Source organism: Gigantopelta aegis, chromosome 12 (assembly GCF_016097555.1).
Source record: "Gigantopelta aegis isolate Gae_Host chromosome 12, Gae_host_genome, whole genome shotgun sequence".
In the NCBI taxonomy this organism is placed as follows: domain Eukaryota; kingdom Metazoa; phylum Mollusca; class Gastropoda; order Neomphalida; family Peltospiridae; genus Gigantopelta; species Gigantopelta aegis.
The window spans coordinates 14,941,943-14,958,502 of NC_054710.1; the positions used below are offsets into that span (position 1 = coordinate 14,941,943).

Below are 16,560 nucleotides of genomic sequence, written 5' to 3' on the forward strand. Positions count from 1 at the left end.
AGAGGTTAAGTTCTGTCCTTGTTTTTAGAAAGGGACTCTGTAAGATGTCAGAATTTGAGGGAATTCCAGTTTACAGAGGGTCCGGTCTTGAGAGATTTCACTGTATATTCAACATATACACTTGTATACAAATGTTACACATCATGAAAAATTTCATTTTTTAAAGTGTTGCATTTGTCAGTACATGTATCTGTAATGATGAATTTTACTTGTAGAATGCAGGAAAATGCATTTAAGAATATCTTGTCTTTAACTTTCCAAGGGATGTCTCTAAACACCCGTAGAAAATCTCAATGAGACCCCCTCCTCAAATGTTCACTTACTTTTGGTATGCCTGTATATGAATAACAATGCCTATGCTTTAAAATTAAGTGCCAACATGTCTTGCTCCCCTCTGAAAATTTCCTGCAGAGGCCAGGTGTGTGGGTGGGGGCAAAAATATCAGTGGCCTAGGGGTGCCAGTTACTCTAATATGTCTCTGGGTAGGGGACTAATAAAATAAAGTGTCTTGTGACCTGGCTGATTAATGACTGAATTAATCTTTCTACATGGAAGTAGATTAGTTAGGGGACTAATAAAATAAAGTGTCTTGTGACCTGGCTGATTAATGACTGAATTAATCTTTCTACATGGAAGTAGATTAGTTACATAAACAATAATTTAAAAAAAAAAAATTGGCCACATGGCTTTGCTAAAACAAAATGTATGTAACTTACATGTAGACCAGTGGGATTGTAAATGTCATTTTTTGAGAAAGGCCATGAGGCAGAAAGTTTAAATAACATGAGTTTTTTGTGGTTGAAATGTATGTGAAATTCAACTAAATAGGGAGCAAGTTTATAATTAAAGTGTTTGTGTACATATGTATATAACAGGGGGGGGGGGGGGGGGGGGGGGGGGGGGGGGGGGTGTGTCAAAATGTATGTGAAATTCAGCTATATAGGGAGAAACTTTATAATTTATAATTTAGGTGTATTTGTGTACATATGTGTATGACTGGGGTTTTTAGGGTCAAAATGGATGTGAAATTTAGCTAAATAGGGAGCAAGTTTATAATTAAAGTGTTTATTTGTGTACATATGCATACAACTGGGGGGTGTAAAATGTATGTGCAATTTAGCTAAATAGGGAACATGGTTATAATTATGTTATCTTGTTATGTTTATTTGTGTACATATGTATATAACAGCTGGTGGGGGGGGGGGGGTGGTGGGGTGTGTAAAATGTGTGCAGTTTAGCTAAATAGGGAACATCTTTATAATTAGTGTTTATTTGTGTATATAAAGAGGGGGGGGGGGTTAAAATGTATGTAAAATTCAGCTAAATAGGGAAGTAAGATTTATTTTATTCCAAACCTGACATCTATTACTAATTATTTCCCTTCCCAAAAATGGAAGTAAAACATTTCTATTCTCTGGTGACAAACCGTTAACAACAGATTGATAATTTGGGCATTATTTTAATGTTTCTTCAAGATTTTCTTCACCCATTTCAATAAAATTTGCATTCTCTTGCACAAGTTGTTTTCTTTTACAGGACACTGTCAGGCGCGTGTCAGGGCCATCTCTGGGTGTTATAGAAAATTTCGCCAAATTATCTCATGAACTTCAAAAATTGCAGAAACATTATTTTCAACAAAATATCAACCATAGCATGAAATTCTTTCGTCACATTGAAATAAAAGTCGCCACTTGTGTTTAAAATTCGCAGTTGGTGAATTTGGCGAGTGCCAGAGATAGCCCTGCATTTTGTGGATCCAAACACATCCCCTTCTCACTCTAGGAATCTTCTCCCCCTCCCCATCGGGGGGGGGGGGAGTGTCAGTCTAGACACGCATATCCAGCACTAGTTCCTGCACATGCCACCGATTATACTGATATTATACTGTTGTAACGTTTTGTTATGGGGTGTGCATGCCATTCAACTAAAAGCATTAGAAAACATTGATGCCAATAGCACACATGGGCGTAGGAAGTCTACAGTGGCGGATCCAGAAAATCCATTTAGGGGGGCCCCAGTGACATGAGGTGGAATGCCAAGGGAACTTTGGGGGAGGTTTGAAGGGGGATCGTAAAAAATAATAACAATATAAAATAAAATTATAACTATAGCAAATCCGCTTCTGGAAGATGCCAAAAGGTGGGGGTGGGGGGGGGGAGGGGGAGCACACACACACATATATATGTACAAATATATAAAAACCATCCCTGCTACTACAAAGTGGGAGGACACATGCCCTCCCACCCCAACGTAACAAAATAAACACTGCAATGGTTTGTGTGTGTAAATGCTTTTAAAAAACCACAAATTACATCGGAAGTGGGACCTGATGTAGCCCAGTGGTAAAGAGCTAACGAATATACACCCTTGCAATAGCCTAAACAGAAGCTTTGAGCAATATATCATTATTGTGTTTTCGATTTTAATGACTGTAACAAGTTTGTGGCTGCCATGACAATGAAATGGGATGGGATAAACTGCCTAAAATCAGTCCACAGATTATTAATGTTGAGTGCGACACACACAAAGAAAATCCCTGCGACGAAAACAACCCTGCTCCTATCCCCCACAAACCAACGACAAAAACAAACTCCTAATACACATTTATAGTCAGTGTGCATCATTGTCTTTTCATTTCATTTCAACTTATTTTCGTGCTTATATCCAATTAAGGTTCAAGCACGCTGTCCTGGGCACACACCGCAGCTATCTGGGCTGTCTGTCCAGGACAGTGGGTTAGTTGTTAATTGTTTGTGGTTACTTAGTGAGAGCAAAAGAGGGTGTAGTGGTCTCACACCTACCCATTGAGTCGTTAAAACTTGCTCTGGGTGGGAGCCGGTCCTGGGTTGCGAACCCAGTACCTACCAGCATTATGCCCTGGGCACAAACCCAAGCTATCTGGGCTGTCCGTCCAGGACAGTGGGTTAGTGGTTAGTGAGAGAGAAGAGGGTGTAGTGGTCTTACACCTACCCATTGAGTCGTTAAAACCCACTCTGGGTGGAACCCGGGACCGGATTGCCAACCCTGTACCTACCAGCCTTATGTCTAATGGCTTACCATGCCGCAACCGAGGCCGGTAATTTGCATCAAAAGGGAATGGATGAAATTGGCATGTAACTCTTTATCATCACTAAGTCTAGTCATGTTTTAAGTGTCCGACGTATGTTTCACTGAGCAGTTATGTTTCACATTTATGTCGAGTTTGTTACCGAGTCAGTGACATATGTTTTACATCACTGACCTACTACATGTAGTCAATGAGTTATATAGAGAATAATACATGATTGGCCGTTAGATACCATTTATCTTACACAGTTGTTTTAAAGTGTATCTAACGAGTTAGATAAATGGTATCTAACGGACACAAATGTATTATTCTATTTCTTACACTTCCTCAAAAACCAGGTTTTAAGCAAATTTTAACATGTTTATCGGCTAAGATATTTAAATCCCATTGCACTTGTAGCTGACTTATGTGTCACAGACACATGATGGCCAGGTTAACTATAATATACAGTGTAATTGATTTCCACTGTGCTGTTTTTTATTGGACATATGGCATTGGCGACCTGGTCATCACCTAGGAGCAGCCAGTCGTATGTCTTGAAATTGTTAACACACGTTATCAAAAATAGCATGGTGTGTAAGAAAAGTCAATACGGTTTTCTTGGCGCAATGAATATATATGTCATGCAAGTCAATAGGTCATGTTTTTAATCTGTTACCAAGAATATACATGACACAAGTTACTGAGTTGATGAGTCATGTTTTCAATCTTCTCTACACTTGACCTGCTTTTGTCATGCAAGTTATGTTTTAAATGGGTCTTCTTGACACAACGACTGCTTGTGTCACAAGTCATCGAGTCATGTTTTAAATCTATCTTCTTGACACAATGACTGCTTGTGTCACAAATCATCGAGTCATGTTTTAAATCTATCTTCTTGACACAATGACTGACACATATTCTTCTTGACACAATGACTGCTTGTGTCATGAGTCATCGAGTCATGTTTTAAATCTATCTTCTTGACACAACGACTCTGCTTGTGTTATGAGAGTCATCGAGTTACGTTTTAAATCAGTCTTCTTGATACAATGACTCTGCTTGTGTCGTGTCAGTGAGTCAGGTCGCGAGAACACCTTGTCACAATCGACACACGTCAGCTTTCTCTCATCTTCCATGTGACGCTGTACGTGACACCGCAACACGTTGGCGTTGCGGAACCGTTTCTTGCAGACGTCGCACGTAAGAGAGGTCTCGGTGACGTGTGTCTGCGCGTGTCGTGACAGGGTGTCGGAACGGGAGAAACACTTTAGGCAGACGTCGCACTTAAACCGCCTCTCCTTGGTATGCACAAGCACGTGCGACTTCAGACTGCCACTCATGGTGAAGCTCCGTCCACACAGCGTGCACGTGTACGGTTTGACACCGGTGTGGATACGCGAGTGTCTGATAAGACTGTCGCCGCGGGTAAACGTCCGCCCGCACACGTGACACTGGTGGGCCTGCCCGTCCTCGTGCGTCTTCACGTGCCGGATCAGCTCGGACAATTTGTGAAACGTCTCGCGGCACACCCAGCAGGCTGGAACCGACTCCTCTCGATGGGAGTTATCTCCCTTGTGCAACACCTGTGACACATTGAGCAGTTTCGTGTGCTGAACAGTAGGTGAATCCGAATTCATCGTCGGTGGACTTGAACATGAAGAGGCAGGCTGTATCATGCCCTGACAACTGTCGTGGCTGAAGTTTGAATAAACAGACTGTTGCGTTTTTTCACCAGAGTGATGACCGACATTCGAAAAAACAGATTCTGCCATTCTTTGACCAGTGATGTGGCCAACGTCCGAGTAAGTGGATGCCGAAGTTCTCTGATCTTCTTTGTCGTGGCCAAGATTTTGATAGACGGACTGAGTCATTCTTTCACCAGTGTTCTGGTTGTCAGTCCTGTCTGAGTAGGCAGACTGTGTCATTCTTTCACCAGCACCATGGGTGAGGTTTGAATAGGCAGACTCTGACGTTCTGTCACCAATGTCATGTCTGACATCTGAATAAGTAGATGCTGAAGTTCTTTGATCTGTATTACGGCCGACACCGGAAGTGGTAGACTGTTGAGTTTTCTGTTCAGAATGAGAGTTTGTACAGGGTGACTGTTTGACAGGGTGCTTCATGCCATGACTGGACTCCAAATATGTACCGTGTGAACCTTTCTCCTCAGGATATGCTGTGGAAAGAAAAACCAGAGTATATAAAAAATAAAAATAAAACAAGAGGTACATGATACGCCCGTCAGGAGTTTTGACGGAAAACCATAGATATTAATGAATATGTTATGGGTATGATTCAATTCTAATTACGTGAATGTAGACAAATTATTTGATTTATCTGTGCAGTAGACAGTGAAAAGTAGGTCACAGTGACCTCGTAATAGTATACGACACACCACCTTCCCAAGTTCCTACACATGAGGTTACTGTATGTGTTCATCAGTTTACAATTGACATGTCTGCAGATCTTAAAATTCACACAAACCTTGTACATGTTCATCAGTTTACTGTTGGCCTGTCTGTAGATCTTAAAATTCATACAAACCTTGGTGGTTGTACGTGTTCATCAGTTTACTTTTGGCCTGTCTGCAGATCTTAAAATTCACACAAACCTTGGTGGTTGTAAGTGTTCATCAGTTTACAATTGACCTTTCTGCAGATTTTAAAATTAACACAAACCTTGGTGGTTGTACGTGTTCATCAGTTTACAATTGACCTTTCTGCTGATCTTAAATTCACACAAACCTTGGTGGTTGTACGTGTTCATCAGTTTACAATTGACCTGTCTGCTGATCTTAAACTTCACACAAACCTTGGTGGTTGTAAGTGTTCAACAGTTTACAATTGTCCTGTCTGCGGATCTTAAAATTTACACAAACCTTGTACGTGTTCATCAGTTTACAACTGACTTTCCGCAGATCTTAAAATTCACACAAACCTTGGTGGTTGTACCTGTTCATCAGTTTACAACTGGCCTGTCTGCAGATCTTAAAATTCACACAAACCTTGGTGGTTGTACGTGTTCATCAGTTTACTGTTGGCCTGTCTGTAGATCTTGAACCACTCCTCCACTGTGGTCACCCCCTCGCTCTCTGCACCGGTCAGAAGACGCTTGAAGTCGTCCATAGGGTACCCAGTTGGGCCCGGTCTGCAAGGAGACTTCTGTGTATCAACTGTTTGTCCATCTGGAGATGCACTGACCTTCTTGTGATCTTGATTGTGACCTGACACTAAGTACTTTGTCCCATGACAAACTCCTGCTGATTATAAAGTAAATAAAATATATAAAAGATGGAAGGAAAGAAATGTTTTATGTAACGATGTACTCAACACATTTTATTTACGATTATATGGCGTCAGACATATGGTTAAGGACATATAACAGGTATTAAGACAGGAAACCCGCTGTCGCCACTTAATGGGCTACTCTTTTCAATTAGCAGCAAGGGATCTTTTATATACACCATCCCACAGACAGGATAGTACATACCACGGCCTTTGTTACACCAGTTGTGGAGCACTGGCTGGAACTAGAAATAGCCCAATGGGTCCACCAACAGGGATCGATTCCAATATAAAAGATGGAATAAATACAGTTGAATCCCATTGACTTAAACCCCCGTCAGTGTGCAATAAAGTGTTTGACCCATCGGGTAGTTCGACCCAACCATTCAGATAACATTGTGCAAGTGTAACTCGGGACTTGGTTCTTGGTGACCGGCCTCGGTGGCGTCGTGGCAGGCCATCGGTCTACAGGCTGGTAGGTACTGGGTTCGGATCCCAGTTGAGGCATGGGATTTTTAATCGAGATACCGACTCCAAACCCTGAGTGAGTGCTCCGCAAGGCTCAATGGGTAGGTGTAAACCACTTGCACCGACCAGTGATCCATAACTGGTTCAACAAAGGCTATGGTTTGTGCTATCCTGCCTGTGGGAAGCGCAAATAAAAGATCCCTTGCTGCCTGTCGTAAAAAGAGTAGCCTATGTGGCGACAGCGGGTTTCCTCTAAAAACAGTGTCAGAATGACCATATGTTTGACGTCCAATAGCCGATAATAAGATAAAAAATCAATGTGTTCTAGCGGTGTCGTTAAATAAAACAAACTTTTTTTTCGTTCTTGGTTTGAGCGTTGCGGTGGATACGACCCTTCCGAGTTCGACCCAACAAGATTCTACTGTATTTTGAAATCACGAAAACAAAAACATAAAATCTAAAAAAGATTTAACGGTATTGGGTTCTCTAATAACATATAGGGAAGGAAGGAAATGTTTTATTTAACGACCCACTCAACACATTTTATTTACGGTTATATGGCATCGGAAACATATAGGGATTAACCTTACTGGGTCCCCACCCTGATTTGCTAACGTATATCCGGTGGTTTTATCACTGGCGTAACCAAGATATATATTTGGAATGGGAGTAGGGAGCAACTACACACTGTCTACAAGTAGTTATGGAGGCGACAGAAAAATATAAAAGATATTAAGGGGGATTGGGACATGGTTACGTCCAAAGTCATGATTTTCAGAAAAACAAGTTTTAATGTTTAAAAATAATAATTTTTAAAATACATCAATTTTTTTTTTTTTTACATTATATAGCTTTGGTATCATACCGTAATATGCATACCCATCTTTTTTATACTCATCTCCCTAAAAAATAAAGGTTTTCTTTTTGTTATTTTTTTTAAACATTACAATGCAAAATATGGATTTCCTCTCATTCTGAGGAGTGGATAAAATGAGTTCAGATTATGAAAATTTGTTCTACAGTTATCCTCACCATGAGACTGGGATCCATGGTGACCTTTGTCTGTCGAGTTAACCTCAGTGACATCGGCTCCACCCTGGAAATACGATGAGCGGACAGGTCCACCATCATCACACGTAGAGGTCAACCTACCAAGCGGCATTTCTTTCACACCTGTACAGAGAGAAAAGAAAAATTAATGTTTATTTACAGACTCCTGGGCACTTGCTAAATTACTGGTCAACAAAACGCTTGGTCTTAGGCCCACTTTCCACATGATTTTATGTGCAAGTTTAATGATACAGTATAGGTAGTACTATACCAAATAACTTCCGGCTGGGTCAAAGTTCGAGGTGCACCGAACTTTTGATAGAGAAGTGAACACCACAAGTCCTGTGATTGGTTATAAATGTGAGTGTGTTGGTTGTAAAAAATAATAGTTTCATCTGGGTAAAATAAATGTGCAATTTTATTTCATCTAGTACCAATGTGTCAAGTGGCCTTGTGCTTGAAACATGTATGGGGTACCTGTAAAAAAAAGTACTCAAATTTTGTGCGAAACTAGGGTAGTCATAGACGCTACCCGTTATCTCAGAAACGAGCAGCTTGACCCCATTTTTTTCTGATTCACTTTAAGTGTAAGGGGTGGTAGTATTTATATCCGTGGCGTTTATGTCGGTTGATACGTTGCAGGTTGGAGTTTTAGCCGCATATGTTACTATTGTCGTCTATGGGATTTGATTTGGTAGTATACACCCTATACACATTATACCTTTTCCATATATGCGATTCTGTGCGCCTGCAATCAGCATGCTGACAAAATTTTGATCTATGAATGATCGTTCCGCTCGTAAGTTGTTGTTTTTTTAGCACAATGATGGCATTGTGTTAAGTTAAAGTTTGTTTTGTTTAACGACACCACTAGAGCACATTGATTAATTAATTATCGGCTAATGGATGTCAAACATTTAGTAATTCTGACTCGTAAGTCATCAGAGGAAACCCGCTACATTTTTTCATTAGCAGCAAGGAATCTTTTATATGCACTTTCCAACAGACAGGACAGCACATACCATGGCCTTAAAACAGTTGTGGTGCACTGGTTGGAACGAGAGAAAAAAAATTAGTTAAATGAATCCACTGAGGTGGTTCGATCCTGCGACTGAAGCACCTCAGGCGAGCGATCAACCGACTGAGCTAAATCCTGCCCTCTCACTGGGCGAAATATTTATCTTGCAAAAACACACACATGGAAAAAACATTTATCGTGTTAACGGAAGCAGGCCTTAGAAAAGAGGAAAAGAATGGCACCCCAGCACATTGTTTACATAATGACATAACACACACGGTCTTAGATGCTGGAGAATTTAAGGAAAGGAATGTTAAATTAATGGCACTTCAGCACATTGTTTACATAATGACATAGCACACACGGTCTTAGATGCTGGAGAATTTAAGGAAAGGAATGTTAAATTAATGGCACTTCAGCACATTGTTTACATAATGACATAGCACACACGGTCTTAGATGCTGGAGAATTTAAGGAAAGGAATGTTAAATTAATGGCACCCCAGCACATTGTTTACATAATGACATAGCACACACGGTCTTAGATGCTGGAGAATTTAAGGAAAGGAATGTTAAATTAATGGCACCCAAGCACATTGTTTACATAATGACATAGCACACACGGTCTTAGATGCTGGAGAATTTAAGGAAAGGAATGTTAAATTAATGGCACTTCAGCACATTGTTTACATAATGACATAGCACACACGGTCTTAGATGCTGGAGAATTTAAGGAAAGGAATGTTAAATTAATGGCACTTCAGCACATTGTTTACATAATGACATAGCACACACGGTCTTAGATGCTGGAGAATTTAAGGAAAGGAATGTTAAATTAATGGCACCCCAGCACATTGTTTACATAATGACATAGCACACACGGTCTTAGATGCTGGAGAATTTAAGGAAAGGAATGTTAAATTAATGGCACTTCAGCACATTGTTTACATAATGACATAGCACACACGGTCTTAGATGCTGGAGAATTTAAGGAAAGGAATGTTAAATTAATGGCACCCCAGCACATTGTTTACATAATGACATAACACACACGGTCTTAGATGCTGGAGAATTTAAGGAAAGGAATGTTAAATTAATGGCACCCCAGCACATTGTTTACATGACATAGCACACACGGTCTTAGATGCTGGAGAATTTAAGGAAAGGAATGTTAAATTAATGGCACTTCAGCACATTGTTTACATAATGACATAGCACACACGGTCTTAGATGCTGGAGAATTTAAGGAAAGGAATGTTAAATTAATGGCACCCCAGCACATTGTTTACATAATGACATAACACACACGGTCTTAGATGCTGGAGAATTTAAGGAAAGGAATGTTAAATTAATGGCACCCCAGCACATTGTTTACATGACATAGCACACACGGTCTTAGATGCTGGAGAATTTAAGGAAAGGAATGTTAAATTAATGGCACTTCAGCACATTGTTTACATAATGACATAGCACACACGGTCTTAGATGCTGGAGAATTTAAGGAAAGGAATGTTAAATTAATGGCACTTCAGCACATTGTTTACATAATGACATAGCACACACGGTCTTAGATGCTGGAGAATTTAAGGAAAGGAATGTTAAATTAATGGCACCCCAGCACATTGTTTACATAATGACATAACACACATGGTCTTAGATGCTGGAGAATTTAAGGAAAGGAATGTTAAATTAATGGCACCCCAGCACATTGTTTGGGGGGCAGGACGTAGCTCGGTGGTAAAGCGTTTGCTTGATATGCGATCGGCCTGGGATCGATCCCCGTTGGTGGGTCCACTGACTATTTCTCACTCCAGCCAGGGCACCACAACTGGTATATATGTGTTATCCTGTCTGTGGGAATGGGATGGTGTATATAAAAGATCCCTTGCTGCTAATCGAAAATATCTGTGTGGTCTTTAACCATATATCCGATGCCATATAACCGTAAATAAAATGTGTTGAGTGTGTCGTTAAATAAAACATTTCCTTCCTTCCTTCAGCACATTGTTTATGCACTGGCTACTGGGTGTATTATGTACCAGTACCTGCAACGCTTTACTTTTCACCTATTTACAGAAACGAAAGGAATCTTTATTTATGGACACCAGCACATTGTTAATTTACTGGCTTACAAAACACCCAGAGCCTAATTTACTAAATTCTGTCAACTTTGCAATCTCATAGAGCAATCCAAAAAAAGATTTATAATGACGATGCAATGTGCAACAAAAGAGCTTTGTGAATTTAATTGAAGTTTATTTTCTTTAACAACACCACTAGAAAACATTGATTTATTAATTACCGGCTATTGGATGTGAAACATTTGGTAATTTTGACATATACTTGTAGTCTTACAGACAGGATAGCACATACGTAACCAGTCGTGTGGCACACTGGCTGGAACAAAAAATAGCCCAATGGGTCCCACCGATGAGGATCAATCCCAGACCAACTGCGTATCAAGTGAGTGTTTTACCACTGGGCTACATCCTGACCCCTTTGTGAATTACCGGTAGGTCCCTGGTCTTAAAGTGTAAGAAAGGAAAGAAAGAAGAATTGTTTAATGGGCACCCCTGCACATGTTTGTGTACTGGCTATTGGGCAACTTATGTGCCAATCTAATTAAAATTAGCTCCACTATTACATGTGGATCTAACAGCAGCCAGTTGGAGCTCATGTCCACCAATCAAAACCTTACTTGCAGAATCCTGCCAGTGATTTGAAAATAATTTGAAAACATACCGAATTATCCTGAGGGTATACGACATGTTTCGTGTGAATTACGAATGCCTTAAAACATGTTTTATTTTATAAAATAAATAATTTGTAATGTAAAACTGAAGACTGATTTAGTTGGGGGTTTTTTTATAAATAAATAAATAATTTTTAATGTAAAATTGAAGACTGATAACCCACCCCGTACGTATTGGTATGGTTCGCTGTACTGCGGCCACTAAAATAGACTCGCCCGATATCTTTAGAATTTGTATGCTCCCAAATAACGTTATAAAAGGCGAAGTGTGATTGGTCAATATTTAAATTATTATTTACAGACGAAATGTTACCTGGACATTGGGGACTACGCAGTGTCGTTAGTTTTAAATCACTGGCAGGATTCTGCAAGTAAGGTTTTGATCGGTGGACATGAGCTCCAACTGTCTGGTGTTAGATCCATATGTAATAGTGGAGCTAATTTTAATTAGATTGCTTATGTGCAACAACTATAATACTTTACTTTTCACCTGATTACAGAAAGGAAAAGTCTTTAGGCATATTTGTTACCTCCGTGTTTTTGCTACAGTTATCTCTGTCTGAGAGAGTGGTCATAATCATCAAAATGTCAGTCAAGATCTCAAAGAGCAGATAGTCCGAATGGACATAGAAAGTGTAGTTTGAGAATAGCATTGAAGGCACTCCGTCACAGATTTAGTGGGCCTTTTTTCTCTAAATATAGATTATAAATGGAAATTACATTAATTTTGAATACCAAACCTTGCTATTGTAGTGTTTTCCCTAGCTTGTTTTAGCATGGTGCGGCACCATACCTCAATAGTCTAACACCATCTTGCCGTAATCAGCACCATGCTGCCCTGAGATTAAACAAGCCTTTTTCAGTAATTAATTATAAAATTGCCTTTATAAAACACCCTAAAAGGTATTACTAGTATTAATTAATAAAATATGCCTTTTATATCTTTTGCCATTCATTTATTAAAGCAAGCACATAAATTACATTAATGTTTATTTCAATTAATGTTTGTGTATTTTTAATGAAATATAAGTGCCCCGAAAATGGTGAAAATGCCCCAAAAGTGTTTGGTCTACCATGCCTTGACTAATTTCTAGGGAAATCACTATACTGTATCACCCAAAACATTTAAACTGAATCACGAATGAGGGAATCCCATGACGATCAGTGAGCAGCTTCATTTTTTTTTAAACCCGGCCTCGGTGGCGTCGTGGCAGGCCATCGGTCTACAGGCTGGTAGGTACTGGGTTCGGATCCCAGTCGAGGCATGGGATTTTTAATCCAGATACCAACTCCAAACCCTGAGTGAGTGCTCCGCAAGGCTCAATGGGTAAGTGTAAACTACTTGCCCCGACCAGTGATCCATAACTGGTTCAACAAAGGCCATGGTTTGTGCTATCCTGCCTGTGGGAAGCGCAAATAAAGATCCCTTGCTGCTAATCGGAAAGTAGCCCATGTAGTGGCGACAGCGGGTTTCCTCTCAAAATCTGTGTGGTCCTTAACCATATGTCTGATGCCATATAACCGTAAATAAAATGTGTTGAGCAAGCAATTTTTTTTTAGTTTTTTAATTTGTATGTTTGTGTTGTTTTTCATCTTTATAGTTTGTGTACTGTCCGTAGTGTTTTTATTTTCTCTTTTGACAGATAATCTTTCAGCAGCTGATAATTTGTAATTTTTACTTATTTATTCATCATTATTATTACTAATACTATTATTATTATTTGAGTACTGCAGAGGCAATATTATGCTATTCATATATGGTGTATGAAAAATGTAAACAAAAGGGTCCGTTAGATGCATATTCAAATACTGAAATAGCCATTATTTTTTCCTGAATTATGGTAGGTATGTGAGAATCGGCCCCAGGCATCGCATATGCTTAGGTCAAATACCTGGTTTCTGGGTTGATCACAGTGCAGCGGGCAGTGGAAATGCTGTACTTTCAAGTGCATTTTTTGGGTCGTGGGCGCAAGGTTGAAAATCTACACTTATACTGATGACATAGTTTACATTTTCAGCAGTTGCCTCGTCTTCGATTTATTTCCATAAGATTCCTAGAAGTTTCACAAATCGTCTGTTAAAAGTTCGGTATACATAACCAATAAAAAACGCCTCTGATTTACCGAAAAGCGAGTAAAGACTCTTTTCAAACTTATATAGACCTGTAGTATGTGTTCTTTTCTACCTTTATGTGGATTTTCAAGAGAATCCTACATACAGCCACTGATTTATACCAGCAGCAGGATCGGGTGTCCAAGCCGTTGATGGGCTGTTTTGTCAACAAACCTTCGATAATCAACCTCAAAATAATGATGGTTAATCTCATTGGAATTCTTCAAATTGTAATCAGAATAGTTTATTAACAAGCAAAGATGACTTTGATATGCATTTCATTGAAATTTGAGATTTAATGCAGATGGTTAATGATTTTGTCTGGCATGTTTTGTTCTAAAAGTGTGCACGGGACTGGAAATTAGGTCACGTGACCCAAATGCTGCCACCTGATTGGTCCAGACTGTTGTTTACATTGAAATTAGCCATGTGCTCAGTGTTTATTTTCTACATATGGTTTATTTTCATCAGTTTTGATGTTTGTTTTAATATGTTTTGAATGTGATTATTCAAGTGAGAATAGACCCATCTGATAGAACTTTTCGATAGCTGTCTGCTGGTGCAGGTTTTGTTGAAATATTCCAAATGTTATGGGCATTTTTCAGAATGGGACTACCGCTAATTACCGGGTAATTAGGTAGGTAATTAATTAATTATTAGTGAATTAAAATGACTGATATTGTGATAAGATGATTTTAAGAGGCAATAACCCATCTCTTAGTGGTGGGAATCTTTCTTACCAATGATACAGATGAAGGGTTGTATGGCATTTTGAAGCACATTTTTAAAGAAAGTGATCACAGTGTTTCTTTTGTTTTGAATGTAAATCCATTGACGAAAACCACCCTAAATTAGGCGACTTCAAAATACCATAGCACCCTCAATATTTATCCTATCACAATTCAAAGACCATTTTAAATGTCTTTTCTAGCTATTTCCAATGATACCAATTGCACTGCAATCACCTGAATATGAATTTTTTTCTCACATACCTAATTATGGACCGTCAACATAATTCAATTATTTTTACAAAATATCAATTATAAGTGGTTTATGGTAGTTATGTACTATGTAGATGGTTAAATAAAGTACTTTTATTGTGTACAAATGTGTATATTTTCGGATAATACTTTGTTTGTTTATTAATTAGGTCAACCATCTGTGACTGAGTGCCTTTTACTTAATGTGTGCCTTGCATTAGATCGGCAGAGTACTCGGGCTATATCAAATCAAAATCTGATGATATTAACCAATATAATGCATTACATTTATTATTAGATAATGTTTAAAGTGGAGACCGGGCGGATGTTTTACTTTATATTCGCGATTCTGTCAAACACTAACGGAATTTGGGGCAAATAGTAAGGGAGATAACTAGGCCTATCTACTTATAGTCAACTACAGTTATAGGCAGGAAAAAAAACACCTTTGTGGATGCTGGGATAGCCTATAAATAAGAAATAAGATTTACACCGACTAATACCAGGCTAACAACAATTCGGATACTTTAAGTAAAAATATCGTAAAATGATCGATTACAAACAAACCAACTTCCTTCGGTACCATGTGCAAGGGAAATAACTCTATAGTGTCTGTCACATCGGTCCTGCCAATTCTCGTTAAGAGCCATTATACTCCAACAGCCCTATAAGCACCGGAAGCGCTGAGTGACGTGGGGGAGGGGTGGGGGGCGTTTGACGGCGACAGGAGGGGCATAGCCCACACTCTGACGATGATGTATTGACCCCTTCCTCAGTTGAAAATCAAATCATTGTGTTACAGCTGTTAAGATAAGGCGTGCGCTACAACAGCTTGCTCTGAATGTGCACGTAAAGCCCTATGACCTGACTGACCTACAGCTGTCACCCTCAATTGCTGTCCTATTCTATTTTTTGTTGAATATCCCGAAACTTTATAGGTCCTACTGATGGAATCTAAAAAGACGTCCCAATTCTTTCCAGGACATTTGATATAACTGCTGTTTTGACAGTGACTGGCGAGTGTATGCCATCTTAGCAGTCAATAATGTTCCCTCCGTGCTGTTTTATTCAGAAATACAGCGTTTTACTCGAGATTTGCCAAAGCAAGCTAGGAAACTTGTAGTAGGCCTAGTATGACGAAGCACCTGACTGCCCCTGCCGCTATGACCTTAATTAACTGTCAAAACACTCCTTTGATTCCGTCTTGTGCAGAAACACCAGCCTCAGTGGCGCAGTGGTTAAGCCATCGGACTACAGGCTGGTAGGTACAGGGTTCGTAGCCCGGTACCGGCTCCAACCCAGAGCGAGGTCTTAAGGCTCATTGGGTAGATGTAAGGCCACTATACCCTCTTGTCTCTCATTAACCACTAACCAACTAACAACTAACCCGCTTTCCTGGACAGACAACCCAGATAGCTGAGGTGTGTGCCAAGGACAGCGTGCTTGAATCTTAATTAGATATAAGCACGAAAATAAGTTGAAATAAAATGTGCAGAAACGAGAGTTTGAATGTGCAAATAGTTTTGTCGTTGAGATTCCGTAATCGACTGACATATTATAAACTTTGTTTTTTGTTTCTGTGGCGCGCCATTTTAACACGATAAAATTCTTTAAATTATATTTTTAATGTAGGTATATTCAAGCGCTGTCCTAGCAGTAGCGGATCCAGGGGGGCTGGGGTCCGGACCCCCCCCCCCCCCCCCCTTTTTTGTAAATTCGAGCATGATTTGTTCAGCTGTAAGAGGCGCGCTGTGTAAAAGGAGAGATGAGTCATCACATTTGGACCCACCCACCCACCCACCCCCCCCTCCCTTTCAGAAAGCCTGCATCCGTGCCTGCCTAGTGTAA

General features: G+C 39.7%; 1 protein-coding gene across 2 annotated transcripts; it reads right to left on the reverse strand.

Annotated features, from left to right (window-relative positions):
• Positions 1-3,427: 3,427 nt before the first annotated feature.
• Positions 3,428-15,300, reverse strand: LOC121386456 (zinc finger protein 16-like). Of its 2 annotated transcripts, none has more exons than XM_041517356.1 (4): positions 15,280-15,300; positions 7,834-7,974; positions 6,054-6,305; positions 3,428-5,225 (listed from the first exon to the last, which is right to left on the reverse strand). In XM_041517356.1, exons 1-4 carry the CDS (start codon positions 15,296-15,298, stop codon positions 4,009-4,011), a joined length of 1,629 nt encoding a protein of 542 aa, XP_041373290.1. In that variant the 5' UTR covers positions 15,299-15,300; the 3' UTR covers positions 3,428-4,008. The 2 variants fall into 2 exon arrangements, with proteins under 2 accessions (XP_041373290.1, XP_041373288.1); XM_041517354.1 differs by having other exon boundaries at positions 6,054-6,308.
• Between the last annotated feature and the right edge of the window lie 1,260 nt (positions 15,301-16,560).